This window comes from Salarias fasciatus, unplaced genomic scaffold, assembly GCF_902148845.1.
Source record: "Salarias fasciatus unplaced genomic scaffold, fSalaFa1.1, whole genome shotgun sequence".
Taxonomy (NCBI): domain Eukaryota; kingdom Metazoa; phylum Chordata; class Actinopteri; order Blenniiformes; family Blenniidae; genus Salarias; species Salarias fasciatus.
Genome location: NW_021941408.1, coordinates 159,721 through 185,514, shown reverse-complemented (window position 1 = coordinate 185,514; position 25,794 = coordinate 159,721). Strand labels below are relative to the sequence as shown.

Below are 25,794 nucleotides of genomic sequence, written 5' to 3'. Positions count from 1 at the left end.
GAATTTTCCATAACTCCAGGGTTTCCTCACCCTCCGGTCTAAACAGAGGACAAATCCAGGTCCACCCGGTTCCTGTGATGTTATGTCTGAAATCATGGAGCAATAAGCAAAGGAAATCCGGAGTTTCAGACTGATACAAAATAAACAGATCCTCTTATGACACATCCACCATTCAGATTACACACTGAGACATTCAGTCACATCACAATGATGTTGATGTGTCATCTAAACCTGCATAAATACAAATCCAAGCTTTTAAGAACATGATGCATTACACACATACAAACCTCAAAACCATGAGCACAACAAAAATATACACATGCACAACTCTCCAGATACAGACTTGCATTTAAAATAGTCTTCCTCTGTTAAAAAAACGTTTCAATTTTCAAACACTGCAGAAAATCATTGTTAAAAAGGAGAGAAGACTGAATTTATGATGACTATTTTCTGAATTTTCTCGATGGTTAAATTTTATGATCGTTTTTTCCATTTTCATTGAATGGGACAGCTTGTGTGTGTTTTTGTTTTTTAATAGCCCCTTTTCAGAACACTCCACTGATGCATTTTCCCCTCCAACACTTGTATTTCATGCTTCTTCTTCTGTTTTTTAAGGTTGATAATTACCCTCTTCGTGATGTTATCACCCCCCTGTCACCTTCCACTACGTCAGACACCCTCAGCCCCCTCCCCCCCAACAAATTTAGCAACAAAATTAGCCACAGTAATTCTGAATCATCCATCTCGCTGCTGCTGTAAATAAACACAATACCCCGGCAGAGAATCAAAACCTTTTAGTTTCTGCGTTCGTTCCCTGATGTGATGTGACACTGTGGCCGCTCTGGTTAGCTCAATGATGAATGTGATTCCAGATGAAAGATAACAGTACAAAAAGAACCATGGCATATGTTTGGTCTTGGCTCTGAATCGGTGGTCCTACGCGTTGCTCTGTGAAACAGGGTCAAGCTCTTGCTTGCTCATGCTTGCTTTTATGTCAAGTACTCATCATCTTTATTGAGCCCCTCAATCTCAATGGAGGAAAAAATGTAATGTGGTGATGTGCAAATTGATTTGAGAGCACTGAGACTTCTGGCGCTGGAGTTGTGTCTTTGGCCCTTTCGTTATATTTTGGGGATCCGTTTGCAGGGCGGTGCTCGGACAACTTTTCGTAAATGTTTCCAACTCCGTCTCCATAGAAACAATTGAAAACACAGCTTTTCATAAATGCTGCTACTGCACTTGTTGGTGTGTAAACATGGAACTTTTCTGACACGGCAGCGCAAAACCACATAAATCATTAGAGTATCGATTTCTTTTCACCAAACCTGTGATTTAATCCACCCTACATTAATGGGATTTGAACCCCAACCTGCAGTGTGTGGCAGAGCTTGACAGCAGTTGATTAGCAATGTAGTCATGCTTGGAAATTTATCAGCAATGAGAACAGCACTGTGTACAATGATGTCCATTAATAGGAAATCAGTCATGTCGTTTCGATACACAGGAGCTTTTGTGGATTTCTAATTCTCATTCCATGCAAAGCCTCGATTCGATCGCTCTCAGCTATACTGGTGCTTGTTTTACCCGAGATCGGATGACAAAGGAATTCATTAATATCTCACGTCATTAATGTGACGCTCCATAAGTCAGTCGCGATGCAGCAGCTGCTCTGGGAATCAACCCTCACCAAGAAAACCCAACCTGAATAAATGCGAATCCTTGTGGTGGATGTCCCCTCTCTCACAATATAGAAAAACATTTTTTTTTTTTTTTTTTTTAACCGTCAGATAACCAATTCCGTGGTTGATCACATGTAAATCGTTCCATAAAGTGCAATCCTATGATCTTCCAGTGCATTATGAATAAGTGAGTTTTTTTTTTTTTTTCCCCCACTGAAGTCCATCTCCTAGCTGAATACAGCAGGGTCACCTTGCAGCTGATTAAAACCCTGTATTTCTTTTTCTTTTCTTTTTTTTTTTTATAAAGCAAAATGAATTGTTAAAGGATAAAACTTGGAGTTGTTGGGGCCCTGCATAATGCATGACCATGCTAATTTCCCAGCAACAGAAGCCTGACAATACCTGCTGGCACTGTGCTCAAATCTTGAAGCGCAGGGACGAGACGAACCAGAGTCTCTGCCATGTTTGAGTGGCAGCTCAGCCTTTCTGGCAGTCAGAGCCTCGCTCTGCTGCCACTGAGGGAAAAAGCATGAATATCTTCCTCAGATCTACGTATACAGTAGTTTGTAACTTCATCCACGATGAATAATGCAGTCCAGATTTGACCCATTGAGAGCTCAAAATCAGTGGACAAATGCTGGGATTCTTCGGGTGTGAGCGTGGAACATTAATCTGGCCTTTTCCTGATGGCCGCGGACTCAGCGATGGGACTCCGCACATATAAATCATGCATTAAACATGCAGTTGGCTTTGTAACCCTGGGCCAAATGGTTTTGCTGAAAGCAGCGGCAGCAGATGAATGAGGGCTCAGGTGGACTCGTTGAAACGCTCCGACAGGATTCAAATGTGACGGGGAGACATACAAGGAGGGAGATTTATCACCACGGCGAGGGAAAGGCAGCGTGCCGGACGGCCTTCAGGAGCCCGCCCGTTCCCTTCTCCTCACAAACATAAAGGATTACTCCAGAGTGGGTCCCTGATAGGGAATCAATGATATTCATAACGTGTTAAAGGTGTAACGTACCACAAGGACAGCGGCACGGGGGCAGGTGGTGATGATTTCTGAACGGCGCCAAAATCACTTTGCGGAGACCTCGGAGATTTATCCCCCTTAATACGACAAGTGCAGCATTTCTTCTCCTTGATGCCGGATGTGGAGAACGGTGAAAAAAACAGCCAGAGAGACTTTAGACTTGTTTTTCTGTAAAGTCACTTCTAGAAATATTGGTGGTTCAGGTTTTTTTGGACTTGTTTGTGAAATGTGTTTACTTATTTGTGGTTGGTCACCAGCATCCTGAATGGCTCTGATTTGGATATAAATGATAGCATCAAAGTGAGTAAAATACAAAAAAAAAAAAAAAATCAATTTCCACAGCCTTTCAGTCCCATTTATTCCTGTACGTTTGAACAGAACTCGAACACAAGGCGAGTTTTACGTTTTCACTGGAAATCGCCTCCGTGAAAACTTTCCCTCAGATTTACCCACAGGTTCTTTTCTTCCTTGCCTGAGTTAAAGTGTTGCAGATCCACTTCGGCCCAGTTTTTTGACCTGTTGTAAAAACAAAGTGGTGACAGACATGATGACACATTGCAAAGGTGCTGGATGAGAAGAATTAAAGGTCAGATTTAAACCGTGTCAGCCTTCAAGTCGCACCAACTTGACCTTATACTTTTATTTTTTTGTCAATTGTGTGTGTAAATGGACAAAAAAAGAGCCGATGGTGGCTCCAGTTGCTAAAATGTCACATCCACTGACACAATTCTTTTATATTTCTTGTGTCAAAAGCATTAAGCAACTGTTGTCTCGACACAAGTTACATGTGACAATTGGAAAATAATGCGCGTGATTTAAAGTCTTAATCTGATTCAGAGTCACACAAAACAACAAAATAAATGTTTAAACGGGAAGATTTCGCCTGATTACAAAAAACAAAGGGAATCAGATGGTGGCAACAAGTTTTCAAAACAAACTGGACACACTGCGATTTAGCAGCTTTTATTATAATGTCAATGGTGAAATCGAGAACTTCTTCAGGGACACTGAACAGTTGCACGGTGTTCTCCCAACGACAGTAACTTTTCGGATGTGTTCATGAAGAGGCTCGAAAAGCAGCTGATAAGTCATCATGATAGGAAACAGGATGTTGCTTCTGTATTATCATAATTACATCCAATAGCGCTGAATGAAAGACAACATCTTTCAGAGTTTAATCCAAAATCACATCTGTTGGTTATGCTAGCTGTTACTCTGGCTTTTTTTCTCGCGTTGTTTTTATACTGGTGACTGTTTTTAGAAGATTTCGACGTTGCTGTGGGAAATCACACCGGCTCCTCTTCACTCGACATACTGTGTGTGTTTTTCTGTCAATCTGTTGAACTCAATTCAATTCATCCATACATCCATCTTCTCGATGGCTTTACACGCGTTAGGGTCAAGGGCCACTGGAGCCGACCAAGGCTGCGTCGAGGCCAGATCACCAGTCTGTCACGGGACAAACACAAACGAGAGAGACGGCCAGGCACACGCACAGCCCTGCATTAAATTAATTTCAATTCAATTCAATTTCAGTTAATGTGGTGCAAACAGAATCTCTTCTCTGCAGATGAGAATCAGAGATAGAGGCTTTCAGCTGGAGGATAGCAAAGAGAAAAAGATAAGGTGGCGAGCAACAAACAAATCAGATGATGTTAGATGGGAAGAAAATATGAACCTGATGAGCAAGGGAAGCTGCGATGACGAAATCCAGGAACGGACCGAGAGGAAAGAGCAGAAAGCCACTGTTCATGTTTTCCTCCAGAGTGCCATGAGCTCCGGTCCACATTCTCCTGGACTTGATAGTTTCACAGTTGAGAATCATCTGTATCAACCATCCAGCTTTGCTGTCTGTCCATACGAATTACAAAAACCAACAACAGCACCCACTCGTGGCCTGGCAAGCTAACAACCTAATTTTCCAGCATTTCTGCTGTTTTCTTGTCAACGAATATCATTTCCAATATGCTGCCATGTAAACATGAAACTTTTCTGAAATGGTTTTTCCAAATGATGACTGCTGAGTGGAACCATGTGACTCGATCAGTCGGTGCTCCAGCTGCTTTCTGTTGGTTTTTGTGGGTTATTGTTTCATCTATCAGCCAGTTAGGAGTTTTACATATTCATAGCACAGTTCCCGTAGCGCTCTTAAACTTTTTATGTCCGTAAATAAGTGTACTATGGGGATATATGCACTAGATGAAGTTGCTTTGCCAATTTACTTTTAACTTGCATATACAGTGTGCAAATAAAGGCCCTCTGTTGCGTTCTAATTGTGGATTCTATGATGAATTATGCTTTTTTTTTTTTTTTTGGAGGCGCTCATAAGCACATGTAGTAATTTATAACATGCAATCATTTCATCCACTCATATTTATTGCATTGCCAGGCCTGAGGGCCTAATGATCACAGCTGTCCACAGTTTAGCTTCAGGCTTTATCTCTGCTTTCAGAGAATAGTTCATTCTCAGGGTGTTTCAAAGATATTACGCACACAAAGGACATCGTTTGCTGTTAAGCTTAGAAATATTATCCCAGAATTGCTTGAACTGTCGACCTCTCACAGTTGGGATATCACATTAATTCATTTTATGTTTTTTTTTTCTTCACTTTTTTTTATCATGTCTGAGATTTTTTAAAAAATATTTTACTGGCATTAAATTAGAAATGAGTGCATTTGTCGTTGCATGTTACATGTATCGTGAAACATTTCAATTTAGTTTTTTTTTTTTCCAATGCAATGTGTGGCCGAATAATTTTCACATTATCACTGTCATTGCAATGTCTAAAATTTTCTGGAAATATCCGATTTTATTTTTCCTTTGCTGAAAAATAAATATGCAAACCCTGTCTTTGAAACCCCATCGAATGTACAGCAGGCTCCATTCTTCACGCTCGGACGCTCTTATCTAAGCAAGTCCTCTGTTTTTAACAGTGAGGTCAAAGGTTGGGGTGAAAAACAAGGGTGTCTCCCGGGAGTTGGAATCAAACAGTCATGGATGGACGAGGCTTGCTGCGCTGCTCCACCTGAGTGCCTGCGTGCCAGCAGCGGAGCAGAGGATGATGGTCCTCTCTCAAACTGCTGCGGCGGTCTTACCGAGTTCAACATGTGAGCAAAAATCAGATGAGCTGCTGCCTGACTGGCTGGCCGGCCCTCACCTCCCTCAGGGTGTTATGGATGGAAATGTTCCTGGTTACACCCACGCACCAGGGGTGGAGGTGTGGCCCTTGGGATGACTTGTCAAGCTCCATCCATCAGAGACCAGCACCTCGGGACAAGGTCCCCCAAACCCCCAGCTCCACTGTTCCTTAGTGTGAGGCTGATCGCAAAGGTTCAAACTGTTCCATGGGACACTGAATACTGGTTCAAAACAAACAATCAGGAAATCTAGCGCTGCTGCTCCTCCTGGGATGTTCACCTATGGCTGATCAGAAATCAAAACAGCCTTAAGTGCTGCTGCCAAGCGTTAAACGTGCACTGACGCGATTATTGTCACTTGATTTCATCAAAGCACCGAAATAGATAACATACAGTCGTACATGTGTCTTGTGTCAGAGCAGATCTCGTCATTCCTCTGATCTCTTTGATTCCAGAGATCTGAGTCGCTGAGGGAGTTCTCCCACAGATATCCACGAAATATCTCTTGGAGCACATTTTGGTCTCATGTGACAGAGCAAGACTTTTTTTTTTTTTTTTTTTTTTTAGGAGCGTTTTAGTTGGGGCATGAAATATCATCCACCTCCCCCTCTCCTCACTGAAATGCAAGGGTAACGCAGAGCAGACAGCACGATGATGACAGGCTCGCTGGAATTCATCTCGGGCAGCTTTGGAGACTCCAAATCAGCTGCGAGTCCATGGCGTGCGTCATTGCGCAGCGGCGCGTCCAACCCGTAGCGGTTAATGGGAATCCGCTGAGAGAGCACTACCAGTTGTTTGTGCGGGCATACGTATGCACGGAGCAGCAGGTGCTGGCTTTAAAGAAAGGAGGAATAAAACACCGCATGGAAGCGGAGGCTACGGCAACGCAGATCTGAAGTGGGGGGTGGAAAAAAAGAAGTGCATCCCGGAGTCTTTATGTCCAGGACGCGCTATACGTGACATGAACGCGGCGATCGGCAGAGACAGGTAAAAGTTGGGGTTTTAACTCTGTCCGTCTCTCTGTGTGTGGTTTAGCTGAAAATTACGGAGGCGCCCGTTGGAGAGGATTTTTCCTTTTTTTTTTTTTTTCCTTCTCGTGCGCTTTTTCCAAGCAGCGCACCTTTGAGCGGAGCGCAGCGCAGCGCGCACACGCACACTGGATCCAAAACTTTGATGTCCTGGAAGCTTGTGGGTTTCTTTTTTCTCCTTAATACCAAAATGCATGAGTCTTTATTTGCTGTTGTTGTTTTAATTGGGGTGAATAAGAAAAGTCGTGGCGATGCGCAAGTCAATTCCAAGCTTATCTCGGTCGGTGTTACTTAACGGCACCGTGCGCGCGTCTCAGCGCGCGTGCAGTGAGTCTTCCTCCTCAAATTTTTTTTTTTTCTTTGCAGCTTTCAGTTGATTCCAGCTGCTGGCGCACCAGTGCGTGGCTCACTCCCTTCATTGGAGTGAACGGGGTTAGGAGGTTAACCTATAAGGCGAGCTTCTGGTTTGATTCTTTTTAAAAAATCATGTTGTGTTCTTTCAGAAGCTGTACATTCAAGTACTTCAATTGTGATCGAGCTCAAGAAGCAACCTATACCCACTTCAATTCAGAAACGTCAAAGGAGATCAGGAGCAGGTGTATTATTGACACCTATCATTATTTTTATATGCCTTTTACAGGAATTGGTTCAGACTGGGATGCATAGGATTCATCGCCCTCTGGGCAACCACAAACCAGCCTTTCTTAAGCTCTTATCAATCTGTGATGTCTATTTTAGCCTGTCTCTATCCCAGCAGCCCCACATCAGATAAAAGAAAAAAAAAAAAAAACACAGTTAAGCTGTCAAGTAGACTGACAAATGCTCCCAGCAATGCTATGATACCACCAGCGATAAAATCTGTAATTAAAATTACGCTAATGCTCCATGAAGCCTTATGGTGAGATTTCATGAGTCCCCTTCTAATTTCTCTAACTATATTTACCACAATGATAATGTCTGTAATCAGCGGAACAAGCACAGATTGTAAGACATACTTAATTGGTGAAGTTTCTCTTTTTTTTTCTCTCTCTCTCACTCTTTGGGTTTAAACTGCCAGCTGCCTTTCAGATTCGGCTCTCTCAGTGCAGGCCAGCCGTCACGAGAAAGGGAATGAGATTTACATAAATAGAGTTGTGGTGGAGATAATGGAAAGGCTGTCCGTTATCATCACAACTCCAGGACTGGGAGCGGTATTTTGTTTCTCTCTGAGATCACGAGGATTAAAAAAGCTGCAGCCGCGCACAGCAGATTGAATAGTTGGAGCGTACGGGGCATATTTGACATGTGAATCCATTGTTTTTGTTTTCAGTTTTCTCTCCCTGTATTGATTATTTTCCCCCGTTGGCTCGGGTTGCGCCTCGTACCTGCTTCTTATTGACTGTTTTCTGTGGTCTGGCGAGCTGAGAGAGCGCGGCCCTGTGTCACTGCTATGAGCTGCTGGTAATTCATCACAGTCGTTTTAGAGAGCATCTCTCATGCCAGGTCAACACTCCTGGATCTCACTGTTTTTTTGTTTGAAATCACAATCCAGACTTCCCATGTTGGGCTGCTGTACAGGTGCTTCATGACAGCTGCTGGGGCTCTTTCTGGTTCTTGTCTCCTGGGCTTTTGCCTGGCAGTGTGTCATATGTCAGCGTTAATGCAATCTGATGGCAGAAATCCTCCTGGTATTGTCTCCCCATGTCCTGTCATGGCGCCTTGATGTGTCGTCCGATCGACTGGTTTCCCTCAGGCTTTTCTTTTCAAGGATCACGTCTGATGGAAACACGACCACAGGGCAGGGGCGTGGTCTGCAGGGACCAGAAGCTCCAGGACCGTGACGCAAAGCACGTTTCAGCAGAATGCAAAAGGGTTTGATCCATTTTAATTTGCCACCATTGATTGAATTTCTTCACCGGGTTGAACTGGCTTGACCCATCAGAGTTGTGCTGCTTATCCCCCCTGATGTCCTGTACACACTGATCAGCCCAACAGTTTGGACTGCTTTTAGCTGAAGTGCAAGAGTCGTGACACCTGTTCTACCAGGTTGCATGGAAATCTTCTGTCTTCAAAGTGAATTCATTAGGAGCCTCCCTGTCTGCAGCGGTCAGAGGAAAGAGAAGCGGTGAACCAGTGACCAGGCTCTGTACAGCTTCTCGGACTTTAGAGATCTGTTTCTTACATCTCGATGTCACGCACTTCAGCGATCCTTCAGAAATCTGGTGCAGTTTGGGCTGTTAAACAACAATACACCACTGTGATGTGAGTGGTTATAATGTTACGGCTGATCAACAGATGATCTACACATTCAAATTTTGTTGTAGCTCAATTAAGCAGATGTACTTTATCATGCTCACAAGTTTGACATGACACCTGATCACATTTCCAACCAGCTGTAATTGCCCTCATTGATTTTCCCAAGAGACGAACTGGACTCGTCAGCCTGGCTGTGGAAACACTCTGGTCTCCATGTTTAAATCCAGATTATGCTTCATATGTACATGTCAAGAAGCCAATCCACACTTTAATTATAAAGGTGAAGCAGTAAGTCTGCGCAGGTTGGGTTTTATTTCTTAGGCAGCATAAACTACATGACAGGATTTCAGAAAGCATGGGGTTAAAATTAAGTAGGTTACATTCTTAAAAAATTCATATCACTTATTTGACATATCCTTTTGATATGATTATTCGCGAAGCTGTAGATCCATGGTTTCATCCATGCAGCCGCTCTTTAGTGCCGACTCGGTCATGTTTTATGTGGTGTCTCTTGATTAAGTCTTCAATAATTACACCACCCACGAGAGCACACTTTCTCCCCATCCGTGGGTTCAGTAAAATTACTGGATTAGTCTCCTGGGTGAAAGCTGTAGTAATAGTTCTCAGTACTGGGCCTTCTTATTTATTGCCGCTACCTCTTATGTAATAATTTCTACGGCTGCAGTTTGTCATTTTGAGCACCTTGGAGGAGAAGTTGAGTCGGACTACTCCATGTGTCCGAGGAAGATGAGTCCGTCTGCTCAGTTATCCTGATGACATTTTGTTCTCATGATAATAAAAGTGATCTATAAGAGGAATATCTAATGGTGAATGGACACGCAATATACCGGCGGTCCCTCGACAAGAACAAGAAATTTACAGAAGTTGGCACAAAGATGAACTCAATCAGTCACGGAAATGATAATCAAGGACCACCTGATGATGGGAAATGCTTTTTTTAATATTAAGATATACCGATATCGGTAAATATGAATATTGGTTATTGTATCAGTCAAACTTTTCATATTGGTGCATCATATCGTACCTGGCATTGTGAAGAAAGTGTTGAAGACAGCATTGTCAAAGCGTGTGTGTGTGTGTGTGTGTGTGTGCAGGAGTCTCCATTCATAAGAGGTGTTTCAAGTGCAGTTTTAACCGTGTAAAATGTCCAGTACGCATCTTAAATTCACACAAAAGCACTGGCGTTCAGGATTACCTGCAGGTGTGTCTGTACACTGTCTTCCAGCATCCAGGCAGTAAATTCTACATACTGGACCGCAGGCGTCAAAGCACTGAACAGCTCCATCAAACGGAGTGCTCTGCTTCACCAAATAATACATCATATTTCATTTTGTTGCTGGCAGAGAAGTGAATCTCAGCAGAGAGAGAGAGCACTGCCAGTTCTGTCAGACAAAAGGAAACACATTTAGGTTTTGTTTTTGCTGAAAACTTTATTTCTGGGAGGCATGGATGAGTTAAATTTAATGAGCTTTTATGGTTTAAGTTTTGCAAGTCCTCTACAGCATTTCCATGTCTTTATGTGGCTTTGTGATGTGACCATCCTCTGTTTTTTGTTTTAGCTTCTGTTTTTCAAAGACACTTAACATCAATAGTCATTTGTGTGTGCCCCAGCAGGGGAGACGATTATATTATGGGCAAAGACCAGGTCCAGTCAACAGCTTTAAATAGCTTTCAAGCCACTTAAATGACTCCTACTGTTTCGCTCTGTCGACATGGGGTCGCACGGCTCAATCGAACATACCAAAAGCAGAAGGGAACATTCATGGAGGCTGGAGCTGAGGTAGTCATGATGAAGGAAACAATATAAGAAGGCAGGATGTAAAATATAAAGTGTAAGAACCAATAGATTGAGTTGGAAAAGATTGTAAATACGGCAGCTCCAGAAACGTATTGTGTTTTATATATTTTTACAATTCGACACACCAGAAAAATAGTTTTTCCCCATTTTCATGGAGATGGAATTGCAGTCTTCTCAGAAAGTTCCACCTTGGGAGTCCTTTTCAAAAAGTTGCACTTTCATTCTGTAAACAGACTCCAGAAACAATGTTTTCAATAGAAAATAGGCCAGAGTCTCAGCATCTTCCTATCGGACTGGATGTCCCATCTTCTCTTATTAGTCTTTTTGTGGAAATGCAATTTCAGTAACTAAGCTCATCCAAACTAGGTCACGTTGACTTTATTGTCACTTTAACTGATTTATATTGTCACCTTCAATGATTACATAGCGTCTTCTTGAACCTGCCGTTTGATCAAATTTCCCTAAAATCGACATGTTCAGACTAATCTCAAACCTCCATTTTTAATCATCCCCCCTTCCCTGATCCCTCTTCATCATCATCATCCACTCCCCTGTCATCATCACTCCTGTATTTGCAAGCCTGCATTTTTCCTCCCCATAGTGTACGTTAAAGCAGCAATGTTGCCAGCTCAGCCTAATAATAGCGCCGAGTGACGGACGCTGGAGACCCGTCTGACGTGCTGGGGAGTGGAAGTCAGTCAGAGCGTGAATCGAAGCCTCTAAAATCCACAGATGAAACGGGGAAAGGGAGGCCTCTGCCTGGATGAAGTCCGCAGAGCCCCGAATGTTGCTCCGAGAAGCCGCCTTGTTGCGTCTGAGAGCGCAACAGAGGCAAAGATGAGGCCGAGAGAGCGTCTGTCAGGAGGTGGGCTGAGCCTCCCAGTGTCTTTTATATAATGAGAGACGCCGGTTGGACTGTGGCGAGAACCCTAAAGACTCTACAATGACAGCATCACTAAGATACTTTGATAGCAGAGATGAAAACCATTCTACCGCGCAGCGAAACGCTGCATTACTCTGTTCCATCAGACTCACATTAGAAATTCTTTCAGTGCTATTTTTGATTCAATGTACTTGTGGAATCTCGAAAGAATTTTTTTTTTTTTTTTTTTTCAGTTTTTTTCATCAAAAAAAATAAAATATGGAGCTAGCTGGACTGAAGTCGGAGTGGCTGGCTGAAATGCAATGAGACTTATGTTTCAAAAATCATCAGGAAAAACCCAGCTGTTTTATACATACCAGATTAACTTAAGCACCCTTACACACTTTGGCTGGTCTGTCTGTTGAAACATAACGTCTGTGGAAAAAAAAAAAAGTGAGATTTTGAAGGAAACTAAAGGCAATTTCTTATTAGCACTTTATTTTTCCAATTATTATCACTGTATTCACCTTTGTGTCTCAGTTTTTTTCTCCATGGATCAGCCGCTGCTGTGTGACAAATTGTCTGTCTGACAGCATATCAGAGAGTCTGATGAGTGTCTGACAAACCAGAAAAACAAGCATCACCCTTGAGGAGGAAATCTTGTTTCATGAGCCAAGCTGATGAACGAGATTAGTTTGCAGTGATAACTTCAACTCAACGTTTTTGAAATTACAGCTACAAAAGGCATTAATCTCAAAAGTCGACCACCTGATGAATATATTTCCAACCATGATGGAGGAAAGGTTGTGAGCTGCAAACAGCTCCCCAGTAGTAACTTTTTAAGGTTTTAGCCTGAAGCTCAGTTCTCTTCGGTCTTTCTGGATCTTGAATAAAAATGCTTTTCTGATTGAAATAAAGAGTTTCTTTTATATCAGAAAGCTGGCTGGGTTGTCCAGTTCGTGGTTACTATCCAGCCGGCAGCTGGCCCTGTGGCCAAACCGCTTCCAGCCAAAGCATTTTGGAAAGCCCATGTGAATGTTGCTTCATGGTGGTTTGCTCCGTGGCTCTTGGTAAATGCTGTAGGGTTCAACGAAATCCCCACTGACCAAGCACAGCATGTCACGTTCAGGAAAACAGCTGCTGGTTCTGTGGTGGTGTCCCATCTGGGAGCAACTCCACAAATCGAATCAACCTCGTCATTGATCACCTTTCAAATAAGTATCCTAATAAATAGGGTTTTAGACCATCACAGGTCCTGAGACTTTTATAATTGAGATCAATGACATTGATCTTCAAAGAAATGATTCCTGATTGCAGTGATTTATGCAGATAAGGTGATATATCAGGGGTGCCTAACCCTATTCTTAGGAGCTCCTGTCCTGCATGTTTTAGTTCTCTCCCTGCTCCAGCACACCTTTCTGCGTTGACAGGCTCATTACTGAACTCTGTTCGGTGCTCGGTTAAGACAGAATCATTAGATTCATGTGTGTTGAAGCAGAGAGAGAAAGCTAAAACATGTGGGACAGGTGCTCTCCAGGAGTGGGGGTGGCCACCTCTGTGCTGGAGTCTGGGATGCGGCTGGTATTCAACAAGAGCAGAGTTCTGGTGTCGCTACCAGTAAATGAAAAGGATTTTGTTGGCATGTCAAGACATTTGTGGAAACCCCGACTTTCTGAAGCTTCCCTGCTGAGATACACCTGAATCAAATGAATAAAAGTTCAGTATTTGTTGCAATTTTTAACTTGAATGGAAGTTTCTGAGATCTCTAAGACAGAATTTACACAGCGTTTCAAATGAAAATTTCTTTGGATTTTAATTTCAGAAAGGCTGCGCGTTTACATGGCAACATTTGGAAAATGATGCTCATTTACATGGGAACAGCAGAAAGTTTTTATGTTGGTCCACTAGTGGGTGCTGTTGGTTGTTTTTTTTTTTTTTTATAATGAAACCACACACACACACACAGACAACAATACACAAAGTTAAACAGACATTTGTATGGACATAAAATGAAGTGTGATCACCATTGTGGATGACTATTAAAGGTGCTGTAGGCAGGATTTTGCTAGTCAATGCTAATTTTTCTGTGTTTTCTTTGGATTAAATGTTAGAGTATCCATTGATAATTCTTTAGGAGTGTAGCATAATTGCACTACCGCGAGGGCGCAGCGTTTCCATCTGTCTCTGTTCTGAGCTGAAAAGGAATCTCGACAGCTCCAGGTATCTTTGACCAATCAGAAGAGTCCATGAGGCTCTAACCGTGATTGGTCGAGGGGGGTTTTGTCGCGCGCTCTTGTGGGAGGGGCTTAACTTGCGTAAGAGCGTGATGTCAGAGAAAACAGGACAGGATTGGCTGTGCTGGGTTTCAAATCGCCATCTTAGATGGGTCAAATCGCCATCTTGCTTAGGTAACCCTAAGCAAGATGGCGGAGATGCGGAATCCTGCCTACAGCACCTTTAATGAGGAAAACATGGACTGGGAGGGCAAGTATTGTTGTTTTGTCCATCTAGAAAAATATGTGCAGTAGCAGAGTTTGAGAAAAGTTGCATTTCCATCTTTTCACTAGCTCCAAGCATCTTTAGCATTTTGCACCAAAAATCACAACAACCACTGTGTGGGATCCTAGTTGATCTCACTCAGCAAGGATGCCTCGTTAAAATGAAGTGAATCTGCTGTCTTTTCCTGTTTTTGGTCCTCCGAATAATTGGCCATAAGTATGTCACGCAAGAAGTGACAGACAACTGGAAAAGACGACGATGTGATCACCTGCTGTGGAAGTAGGTCCTTTTCAAAGGCAAAATATTTGAATTGTCACAGCAGAGAAGCACAGGTGTGTCTCAGAACATGAATGGTGTCCCGGTTTTCCATGCCAGTGCGCCAGCATACACAGCATCTCTACCTTGTTGCAGTGTTTCCCAAACCCTGCGTCCTGGGGGACTCCTGCCCTGCATGTTTCAGATGTCTCTCCTGCTCCTGCACACCTGATTCAAATGAGCGGCATGCTCCGAGGCTCCTCCAGCGCTTTACGATGAGCCACTCGTTTGATTCAGGTGTGCTGGAGCTCTCAAGCATGCCGAGCTTCAGGTCTTTGGAAGCGCCGCGGTAATGGAATATAGCTATTATTTATGTGAACAGCAGCACTTGCGCCACTCCAGCTTTTTGACATGTTAAATGGCTGCATCGGAAATCACTGCCTGTTTTCTATTCAGCGATCTGCACATGCCAAATTTATTCTCCGGATAGGGTGCACAAAAATTATACAGTAGCATTCAAAAAAAAGACCAGACGGACTTATTTTTCTGCGGGCAGGTTTTGAAATGCAGTGTAATTGAACTTATGTGGCACATTTCACAAATAATCACCACAAGACACTTTGAAATATGGAGAGGGCTGGACGGGGGATCAAACCGCCAACTTAAGGATTGGAGGTGTCTGGTAGGTCACTCACAATTTACATATTCAAGAATATTCTGAAATTCAGCAGTTGAGAGCGGTGCACAGCAACTACTGGAGCAAACGAGCAGAACAAATGATTTTTTTGCAGCTCTGAAACTCATTCAAGGTGGTTTTGTGTTTCTTTGTAGATTTGTATTTCAGCCACTTCTTTAGATTTAATTAACTCTGCATATTGGAGACACTGTGATACCATTTCTTTCAAATTGGCACAATCAATGTGCTTTATGCAAGAATTCAAGTTTCATAGATTTCCTGCGAGACTGTGGCTTCCCGGAATGTGATATAGGCTGTGACGCATTTAATGGATGACGCACACCTCAACTTTTTCCTGATGGACTCCTTCAGCTTCTGATGTTGGTTTTGTTTTGTTTTGTTTGTGTGAACCTTTCCAGAAACTCGGGAACAATAATGCTCCCACTGTTGTGCAACACTGCTGATTCAACATCTGTGTAAAGTGGGTGAACTCTAATCTCACACCTGTAAGCTCTTCACACATCCCGTCTCAGGTCTCATCTTCTCTCTTACTCGTTTTTTATAATCGCAAGTCAGAAATGAATGCTTATCCAGAGTCCTCCAACATGTTTGATGTATCTGTAAAATCCATCCATTCATCTTCAAGACAGCTTTATCCCCTCTGGATTCATAACCCGGCTTAAAGAACAGGAAAATCAGCCAGAAGTGCTGTAGCTTTGTCTAAAAGACACTTCAGGCTATAAAGGCTTTATAAGTTTTTCTCTTATCTGTTTTTATATGAGTGTAAAACTGAAAGCTTCATTCATCACTCATAGGCCTCGTTTACAAGATGATGTTTCTAAGTAAAAACAGAAAACTTTCAGTTCATTTCTGTTTGTCTGTTTGCCGTGAAACCTGCGCTCGGAGCAACTGAAAATGCAGCTTTTTTTGAATCTTTGAAACCACATTATTTTCAGCATTTCTGAAGGGCATCGTTTTCAAAAAGTTACCATATAATTATGAAACTTTTCTGAAACGAAAATGCAAAAATGATGTTTCCACATGAAACGCCATGTACACTTGGCTCTGTAGCCAATCACTGGGGTAGTTAGTCCCAGACAAAGACCTTGGCCTTGATCCACTGGAGATTTATGTGGAAACATGGATGCAAGCTTAATTTTATTTGCAATATTGGAGGAAGTTGCGGCCTTGAGGTTACTTGGCATTTGAAGTTTGCAGGCCTGTGATCCTCAGCAGCTCCACGAGCCTGACACTGTGGCAGCATTCTGCTCCTATTAGTTATCTATGAATGGGTGAGTTAAATGCAGAGAGAGAATTTATTCAAGAGGAATCCAGAAAAGGAGCTGACCTTTATGAAGATGCACAATCCAAACATTTGCAGTCATGAACATGGACTATTAGATGTGTTTCCCAAATTATGCAAAAAGAACTAGCTCATGCATTATTATTAATGGTGCATGATTATTTTCCAATGTGCAATGTGAGTTTGTCACGAGGCTTCGATTTGTTGGGACATTATGAAATGTTTTCTTTAATTTACTCTTCTGGATCTAACAATCTTTTCTGAATCTATTCCGTGTCTTTCCCAAAGCCTTGACTTAGAGCATCTATCATACATTTGCTGTAATGCTACGATGTGTGTGTGTGACATGTTTGATAACATTATCCTCCAACATCACCAGCTCAATAAAATCACATTAAATTATGTGCCCAAACAAACAAAAATGCACACAAACCCTCTTTTGAATACTCCTGCTTGCACGTGTTGTAGCATGATGGTATTGTTCTTCCCCGATCACCTGAAAAATACAGAACAGTACAACTTTTTGTACATTTTAGCGTCTGAGCAAATAAAGCCCTCAGTGTTATGTTAATGCACTGACTTCAAGATTTCAGCCACATATCAGACTTTTATCCAGATTAACGTACATGCCAACCTGTTTAGTTTGCATAAGCTACCTCACAAAGCTTCTTCTGCTGGTGAGAAATTTCCCTACTTTCTAGAGTTTTTCTTCTGTCAGTATTTGGATGATGTTAATGATGCTAAACTAATTCATTGTACATTTAAAGGTTTTGATGCTCTTGAAAAACAAAATCCGAGCCCACAAATCAGTCACCACAATAACCAAGTGAATGAGAATGACGAGGGAAAGGGGGAGACGTGGATATGGACGAGCTTGACGTGCCATTGACGTGACTCATCCAGTGAGCCTGGAATAAGTACCTTGAAGAGCTACAAAGGAGAGAAAAGCCGGAGAATTAGATGAAGTGACTCAGTTCTGCTTGACATATCTTTTTTATATTTGCTGCTGCCCTTTTCAAGTCGGCTTAAAATCAAATTGCCAGCGGTCGGAATCGCGGCTGAAAGACAAGCATCGCCGTGGCTCACTGCTACCCGTCCTCCCGTGCGAGCGTGTCCTTTATCGGGATGGTCACTCAGCTTTGGCACATGCCAGGGCGGTTTTTGTCAAAAAAAAAAAAAACATGAACTGAACTGCGGAGATAAGTGAGCTTTAAAGTTGGGACTTCCCTAACCGGGGGCACTGAAAAAGCCATGGTCTCATGTCCTCAAATACCAACAAGGAAAACATTTGGTACTTTGAAGATTAGGGGTAACACAGCGGGAGGGAACAGCAAGAGAGCTGCGTGTGCACAGTGTTACATCTGGATATGTGATTTCTGGGATACAAAGCCTTGTCTGTAAACTTTGTGTATTTTTTTTTTTTTTTTTTTTTTTTTACATCTGCCAAAAGATCAGAAAGTTATCCCCAGACAGTGACAGATGAATCCAATTACACCTGGTGTGAAAACAAACAAAGAAATAAATTATTTTCTAGTTTTCTCATTTGCTGTCTGACCCATCAGAGCCAATCGTAAGACAACTGGGGCACAAAGAGACAGCGACACAAGCCGAATGTCAAATACACTTTGTAATGGAAGTCGCAAATGACTTACATCGCCCTCACTCTACAGAGACAAGGACTTCCATCAAGGCTGGGAATGAGCACGCGTCTTTGAAGATAATGAATCAAAACGCGTGTGATTAATTGCTTGGTGATGTTGGTTAGCACATAAATGGCGTGTCTTCTGCTTGAGAGTCTGTTCCAATCCAGAAAGCAGTTCAGCGGAGCCACATCTCATTATAGTTTCATTGTCCATTGCCTGGGATTCCCAATAGTCTGCCATTGACACGGGCATGTATGAAGCTTTACGCTGTGTGGTCTTCTCGCGTGAGAATGAGTCAAACATTCAGTGCCAGACTCAGCCAGACAGGTTTTATAGGGGTATCCCTGATCCCAAGAACAGCTCCCCAGGTTACTGTAAACTGCTGTAATGTACTGACTGAACTGCTTCCAGGTGAGTGGGCGTGATTCAGTCCTTTTTAATGCATCGCTGAGCAGCACACGGAGATGAGAAGACAGCCATGTTTGCAATGCTCTTTTCTTTTTCCTATTTTTTTTTTTTTTTTTGGAACATTTTATTAACACCTGTACCTTGCTTTTGAAAGCTTTAGGCTGTAGCACATCTGTGATTTCTGTTTCTTTCATGATTTCTTTTACACATCAGTGCAGTGGTAAGTTTTTGAGTTTTACGAGCAAATGGAAGATTGTAGAGGAAAAGACGGTGGTGTGTCCCTGGCAGTGGTGCAGGGGCGTCCAAATCCCTGGAGAAGTGGTGATTCTCTCATTTTATGCCTTGTTTTAAAGCAGCCAATTTTTTGCAACTGCTTCTAATTTTTCAAAAACACTGCCATGTACAAAACTCCATCCATCTATATTATTTGCTCATTGTAACATTATTTCAGTATAATTTTTCATTTAGTTGTATAGTGCATTATTTGTCTCTGTGTGTGATTTCATGGCCGAGCATGCCAACTACGTCTTTCTCAGTGTTTCTGCCTTTGCTGTGTGAACAGACGCCGTTCTCAGAACCTTGCTGTGTTACTTTGAATCTTTGCTGAAACAAAAACACAGAAAAGGAGTGTTTTCACTTGAAACACTGCTGGATAAATGGGGCAGGGCCGCCGACAGTGGGGGACGAATGGGTCTGTTGTCCTTGGCCCAGGGTTTGGGGGGGGCTCAGAATTAAAGGTGGGGGTGCCCATCCAGCACGCCACTCACGGCTCCCGACGCAGCATGTAGGCGCCGCGCTGCACCGCCCCGCGCCTCCACACTTGCCTCGTAAACTAGCCCCGCCCACTCCTCATCCGCGTTTGAATTTTGGAGTTGAGCTCAGTCTGGGTAGGAGCCTATAGAAGGGGACTTCACTCGGTCGTGAAACGGCCGAGCCAATCAGCATTGCCGCTTTTTTTTCAAATTTTTTTGGCGAATTCCGGTGGCTGAACCGGAAGTGACGCCATCACTGCTTGTAGCGGAGATTACGGACGTTAACTTTAACCATCGTCTGAAAGCTGCAATGAGTAAAGTTATAGCCAAAATACCAAGTATTACACCAAGCAAGTCTGCACTTGGTGAGTTTCTTACAGGAAAAGACGTTTTCACGTGTCTTTGCGTGTAAGGATGCTAGAGCTAATGAGCTAATGCTAATCCTTAGAGAAGCAAACGCATTTTGATGACGACTAAGCCCAACTCCAAATCCAAACGTGGATGAGGAGTGGGCGGGTCTGGTTTACGAGGCGACCTCCACACCCCCTGGTCTGACACTGCATGCAGGCGCTGCGCTGCTCCGCGCCGCACTGCACCGCAGACGTGTTGTCCTGGGCCCAGGCAAAGCTGTCAGCTGGCCTGAAATGGGGCATAAGAAAACGCAAAGAATGTTTAAGTCTATATGTGAAGGTACAAAGATGTTCTAGCCACAAGAACTTGAGGTAAGGGAGTCAGACAAACACACACACACACACACACACACACACACACACACACACACACACACACACACACTGAGGAAAGGCAGACAGGAAGACAAGTAGAGACAGGACACATGTGAGATTCTAAATAAATCAGGAAGTGTAGAAACTGAAGACGGGTAAGAAACACCAACTTGACCAGGACTGGACTGCGTGCTGACTCTGATTGGCTCGTCAGCCCTCATGCTGACGATAAACATGAACATGAACTAAGCGGTCGGTGACTACTGGCCATTTAGAGGCGGATGAGGGGGACCTGCCTTCATCACTGTAGGGAAAAAAAATCTTCACTCTGACTCATAGATACTGCTGAGTGGTGCATCGTGGAGATTTGGCAGTGTTGTGTTACACAACGCTGACTGAAAAATGAGTGGTTATACACTGAACTACACCACTGGTCTCTGGTCGTATATCCCCTCAAACACTGAATACTTGATGATGGGATCTGTACCTTCACAACGCCTGCGATACCGGCGTTTTAGGCAAAAATGTTATACATACAGCCTCCATTCCGTTTTGAACAACTCCTGTTGTTCCCATCCGAGTTTTTTTTTTTCAAGTTTTTCTAAATACGAGTTGGATTCTGATTAGAAATATCAAAAGTTTCCCAGATGCTTCAGCCTGGCAGGGGGTCAACTTAAGCCTGGTGAGCTGGCAGACTTACACCCGCACAATCCCCAGGCAAATGTTTTTCTAATAAAATTTGTTTATTTCACTTATGAAATGATGCAAATCCCCTCTTAACTGTAGTGTTCACTAATTACATTTGATTTTCACTCCGCTTCATACTGATTGGGTGGAGCATGAAGAAGGAGCGCTCCACCACAAGCGAAGGGCTCATGTGTTTTCAGCAAGGATGAATTATTCTCATCCTGTAAGCTGTTAATTTAGATGAGCTTCAGCTCTTCACACATTGACTGATTCAAAACTTTTTCAATCATGAGCCATCTCTCTAATCATGTTTGATCGATCTGAGCAGATTAATCCCGTCCTGTTGTTGCTGATAAGATTTGGCATGTGTAATTTTTTTTCATAACCAGAACTCAAAAGAAAATTAGATTTTGAAAAACATTTAAAAATTCCAATAAAGCAGATAAATAAAGATTTTTTTCCTGTAGTCATTACTGCGGTCCATTCGCAGACAAGATTCTCCAACAAATCACACTTTAGTCACACGAACAACACAGAGGTATTCAGTAACTGCTGCACATTGAGTGTTGAAGATATCTTCGAACATGTGGTGTCAAACATAAGGTCCTTGGGTCAAATCCGACCCGCCAAACCACCAAGCAAATTGTAAAAATTGTTTGGTTTTAATTGCTGATTTTTCATTGTAGTTTAAAGTTTGGGAATTAAGCTTGGCTAATTTTTGGTACACACAGGCGATACAATTAAAGTTAACGTGGAGGCACATGTGCTGTAAAACATGACATCTGTCAGGAATGGCTGAAAACTCGTGTGGTCAAGTTGGCAGCAACAAGTTTTTCTGCAGCCAAACTGTGAACTTTTATGCTGCTGCAAATTTCAATACCACGTCTGTAGAAAATCCTCAATGCACAAAAGAAAACGGAATCACAAATCATCTTCCTCAGAAGTAGAATATTCTGCTTTATTCTTAAAGTCAGCATCACATATTTTAAGAACTCGTGGGATGTCCATAAAATACCCATCACAACTATGGAAATTAGACAATATGAATCACAAGCAGGAACCAACAACAGGAGCCATGTGGCAGACACCCCCACAAAGAAAAATGTCTTTGTCCGGGAGGTTTGGGACAAAAAAATCCACCTGAGAGGCGCACATACACAAACGATGAGCCAAGAGGTCATTCAGAGTTCTATGGGTCTGGTTAGCACTGCAGCCTCAGTGTCTGGGAACATCATCATCATCATTTCAGCCCCGGCCGGTGAAGCCCCGGCAGTCCTGGGTCAGAGTATCCATGTTCAAGGCATTGAACTCCAAGTTGCTTCCAGTGGTAAACTGGTTCTTTACATGGTAACTGTTTCCATGAATGTGAGTGTGTGCGGGAGATTGTAATGAATTCCAGACCGTTTACATTGTGTTTAACTTATATCAAACCTCTTCTGCTATTTGTGTTTATTTGTGTGGACGGGTTTTTGGATTGGCGGTAAAGCTTCTTCATCCTAAAGAATAAAAATTTGCTTCGTCATTGAATTTCATCATTCAACCCTTTTTTTTTTGGTTGGTAGTCTTTTGGGGAATTGTGGTTACCGTGAACAGTCGGCCAGTACATCTCAAATCAGTTGAATACGGTCCACTGGACCACAGCAGTTGACATATGATATTTTTTTTTTATTGTAGGTCTTGAATTGTGGCCCTTGACAGTCACACCTGTTACACTCATAGTTTAATTCCTTTTGTTTTTACTGCAATTTTGAATTATTTTCATCAATTTTTAAATGAAACTTTTTGATTCTAATTTTGTGTGTTCCAATAATACTTAATTGCTCCTTGGTTTTTCATCTGTTTTTCTCACAAACTGTAATGGATCTGTATGTTATGTAACCAAATCCAAACATGTAACCAACAGGTCCTGCCATATTTAAAGGCTTCACCACACTGAAAGGCAATTTTAACAGCAGTGCCACAGAACTTTGCTTTCAACTTCACATGAAATATTTCCTTAGCCCCCAGCTTTCCGTCCGTGGCTGTCGGGTCTCGAGCGGTTAAGTCGTCCTGGTCTCCGAAGGTTTTCTGCCTGCTTTCATCTTAAGAGAGGCAGAGCGAGTGGGAACGCGGGGGGATATAAGAAACAAGAGAGGACTCGCTCAGAAGGAAGCTGCTTTATTACTTTTCGTCCAAGTCCCGAGCTCAGTGCGGGGCTCAGAGTTGGGGTGAAATCATTAATGAGGGGTCGTTATACCGTTGAGAGAATGTCCCCGAGGCATGTCGGCGCCGTTTCGCTCTGCCGCCTGATTTAGAAAATGCACCATCCTAAATTTCAGAGAAACTGGGAAAGATAACAAGAGAGGCCACCATCACCTGGGAGATAAAAGTCATCTTTGTGAAAGGAAAATATTTGTAGAACTGTAAAGACTAAAAATAGAAACGGGGTCACAGACCAGCTGTAGTGCCTTCCAGCCTGAAAGGGGAAATCCAGAAGTCACTGGTTCAGCTGTACAATATAAGCTTTGCTTCACTGCCGCGATGCGTCGGACAATTTCCTCGTTGAAGGAAATTAAGTCCATATTTTCTGCATCTGCTGTCAGCACTTGAAGTTACATATTACTGTCCTTTGTGTGCTCTTATTTCAGATAAACTCCAGCTGGCGTCTTCACTCCTTCAGCAGCCATGGCCCTCGCTGTATCTGGAGGGACTGTGTTCACCATCCTCCTCATTAGCAGGTGAGACTGCGCGCAGAGGAAGAAATATAGCCGTTGGGATCCTCAAGCACGAGGCTGTCTTCACGGGCAGCGAGAGTAATCAAGTCGTGTCAAGATTCTAATTTGTAACAACGGCGGAGCTTTTGTTCGCAGTGCGAGCTCAGGAGGAGACGGAGAAGTGCTCCGTTCTATCGCCTTCTTGCCAAACCATCAATACTCAATAACGGCTCCCCGTGCATCTGACACGGAGCGCCGGAGCTCCGGCGCCGCCGCGGCGATGGCGATGCCACGGTGCAGAACCGATGAGGCAGGATCCGGCACTGCATGCGTCAGTCATTGCATACAATTGGTGTTATAATCCCTGCAGAGGTCATGTGGAGAGAATGATGGGATGTTTTACTGCACATTTGTCTGTTATCGTGTAGAGAAGACACTGCAGCTTTTTATTTATTTATTTTTCTTCTTTTTTTTTTTTGCGCTTTGCTCATTCTAGATAAGGCAGAGCCCTCTGGGCCTCATTGAATCCCACCGATAAAATATTCTCTGTATAGTGTTGCGCTTCTTTTCATAATCATCTGTGGGATTTATTTTTTGTGTTGCAGCAGGTTTTGCTGTTGCACTAGTATGTTGCGAGACGGCGCAAAATCCATATGTCAGCGATGGCATGAAATCAATCGGTTTCATTTTTTGTGCCTGCAGAGTAAAGTAGATAAACCAGAAATAGCAGAAAAGTCAAGATCGTCATGGCCTCACTTGGAATTTTTTGTCAATGAAAGCTCACCTGGGATGTGGGCCAGCAGCACCACTGTTATATACAGTTCACTTTCACAGTGATTTAACTGTATTCACAGACAAAAAAAAGAGGGAAATGCAAATTACATGTATCATGCCTCCTTTTTTCCGGCCATAGCTTTAATTAATTTGCAGGTGCATCATTCTGCTGCCAGGATTCGGCTGGGAAACGTATCAGGTTCTTGGCACTTTTGTTCTCTTGTCTGCCTTTTAGCTGTGGTTATTGTATCAGGTGAAGATAATCCAAACAGGTGGCAAAACAGCAAGTATTAAAAAAAAAAAAACACAAAAATCTGAATCATGAACAGCTGGCTGGAGTTAAGCCCAGCTGATGATGAGCCTCGCTGAACCTTTCCGGGCACCATGAATAGCTTTTACATTTCAACCACTAATCTTAAGCACCTTCTCCTTGACATTCTTCCCTGTGTGTGTCACATGCTGTGAGCAGCTACCATGTTAAAAAAAATCCCATGTAAGAAATAAACATGCAAACTACAGTGGTGAACAAAGGTATTCTATTAAAACACATTTCTCTGACTGAACCTTCAAATGTTTCTTTTAATTAAGAAAAACTCATCTGTTCTCTCACTGTTAAAGCTTAGTAATAAGTCAGTGGTCAGTATTTTGGCTTCAGTTAATTCATAAAGAATTGAGAAGTATGAAAGATTTAGTGATTAGTGTTGAGGTTGACATTATGCAGTTAGTAATGCAGTCCAAGTGTCTCAGGTCCTGTTTGCACAACAGTGTCTCAAGTGAAAACATTTCTGTTTCAGAGAAGTTTCACGTTTACACGGCAATGTTTTGAAAACGATGTCCGTTCACACTACGATGGCAGAAACACTGAAAACGGTGTAGTTTTCATGTTGGACCACTAGTTGGAGCTGTTTTTTTCTCTTTTTGTAATGAAATCACACAGACATCACACTATGAACATCAACAGTGGTGAGTACACAGACATTTGTTTGAACAAAGGACCAAGTTGGATTGTTCTTCCAGTCACTCTCAACTGTAAAACCACCAAATCCAGGAGAACATGGGAGTCATGCCACGCGGTGTCTGTACGCAATAGCAGCGTTTTCCTCTGTTTACACAGACGCAGAGTCTGAGCGTTATTTCCACCTTGGCAGCTCTTTCTAAAACGTTGTGATTTAAGTGACTGTGAGCTCCGTTGCCGTCAAAATGAACACACAAAGCACCACGAAAGGTTTCACATGAAAACATTGTTGTGTAAACAGGTCTTAGATAACCCTCCCGTATGAACCAGGCTTTGCAGTACTCATCCAGAAGGTTTTCCTTCAGAAATATTAGATTAAAATGAAATCAGATTCCAGATCAATGTGGAAGTTGTTGGGAAAGGGTAATAAAAGTGTGGCCTCAATGAGAGGATGTTATTGTCATTTGCACAGGCGTAGAACCTATAAAAAAACATTATATAGATGAATGTATTTGCTATAGGCAATGGTCTGTAGTGCTGTAGAAGGTCAGAGTGGCTGGAGCGGGTGTGCAGACCTCTGTTAGGTACTTTGGAGCAACATGTTGAACCGTGTTATTCGCCACTATTATC

The 25,794-nt window shown here is 42.7% G+C and overlaps 1 protein-coding gene and 1 long non-coding RNA gene across 2 annotated transcripts in view; both read left to right on the top strand.

Annotated features, from left to right (window-relative positions):
- Window positions 1-25,794, top strand: part of LOC115385815 (uncharacterized) — a 157,215-nt gene that overhangs the window by 5,644 nt on the left and 125,777 nt on the right. The gene's annotated exons all lie outside the window — the stretch shown is intronic.
- Window positions 6,807-25,794, top strand: part of LOC115385813 (gamma-aminobutyric acid receptor subunit pi-like) — a 69,638-nt gene continuing 50,650 nt past the window's right edge. The window contains exons 1-2 of the mRNA XM_030087885.1: window positions 6,807-6,837; window positions 23,370-23,459. Of these exons, the coding sequence (XP_029943745.1) occupies window positions 23,407-23,459 (53 nt within the window). The 5' untranslated portion in view covers window positions 6,807-6,837; window positions 23,370-23,406. The remainder of the gene's footprint in view (window positions 6,838-23,369; window positions 23,460-25,794) is intronic.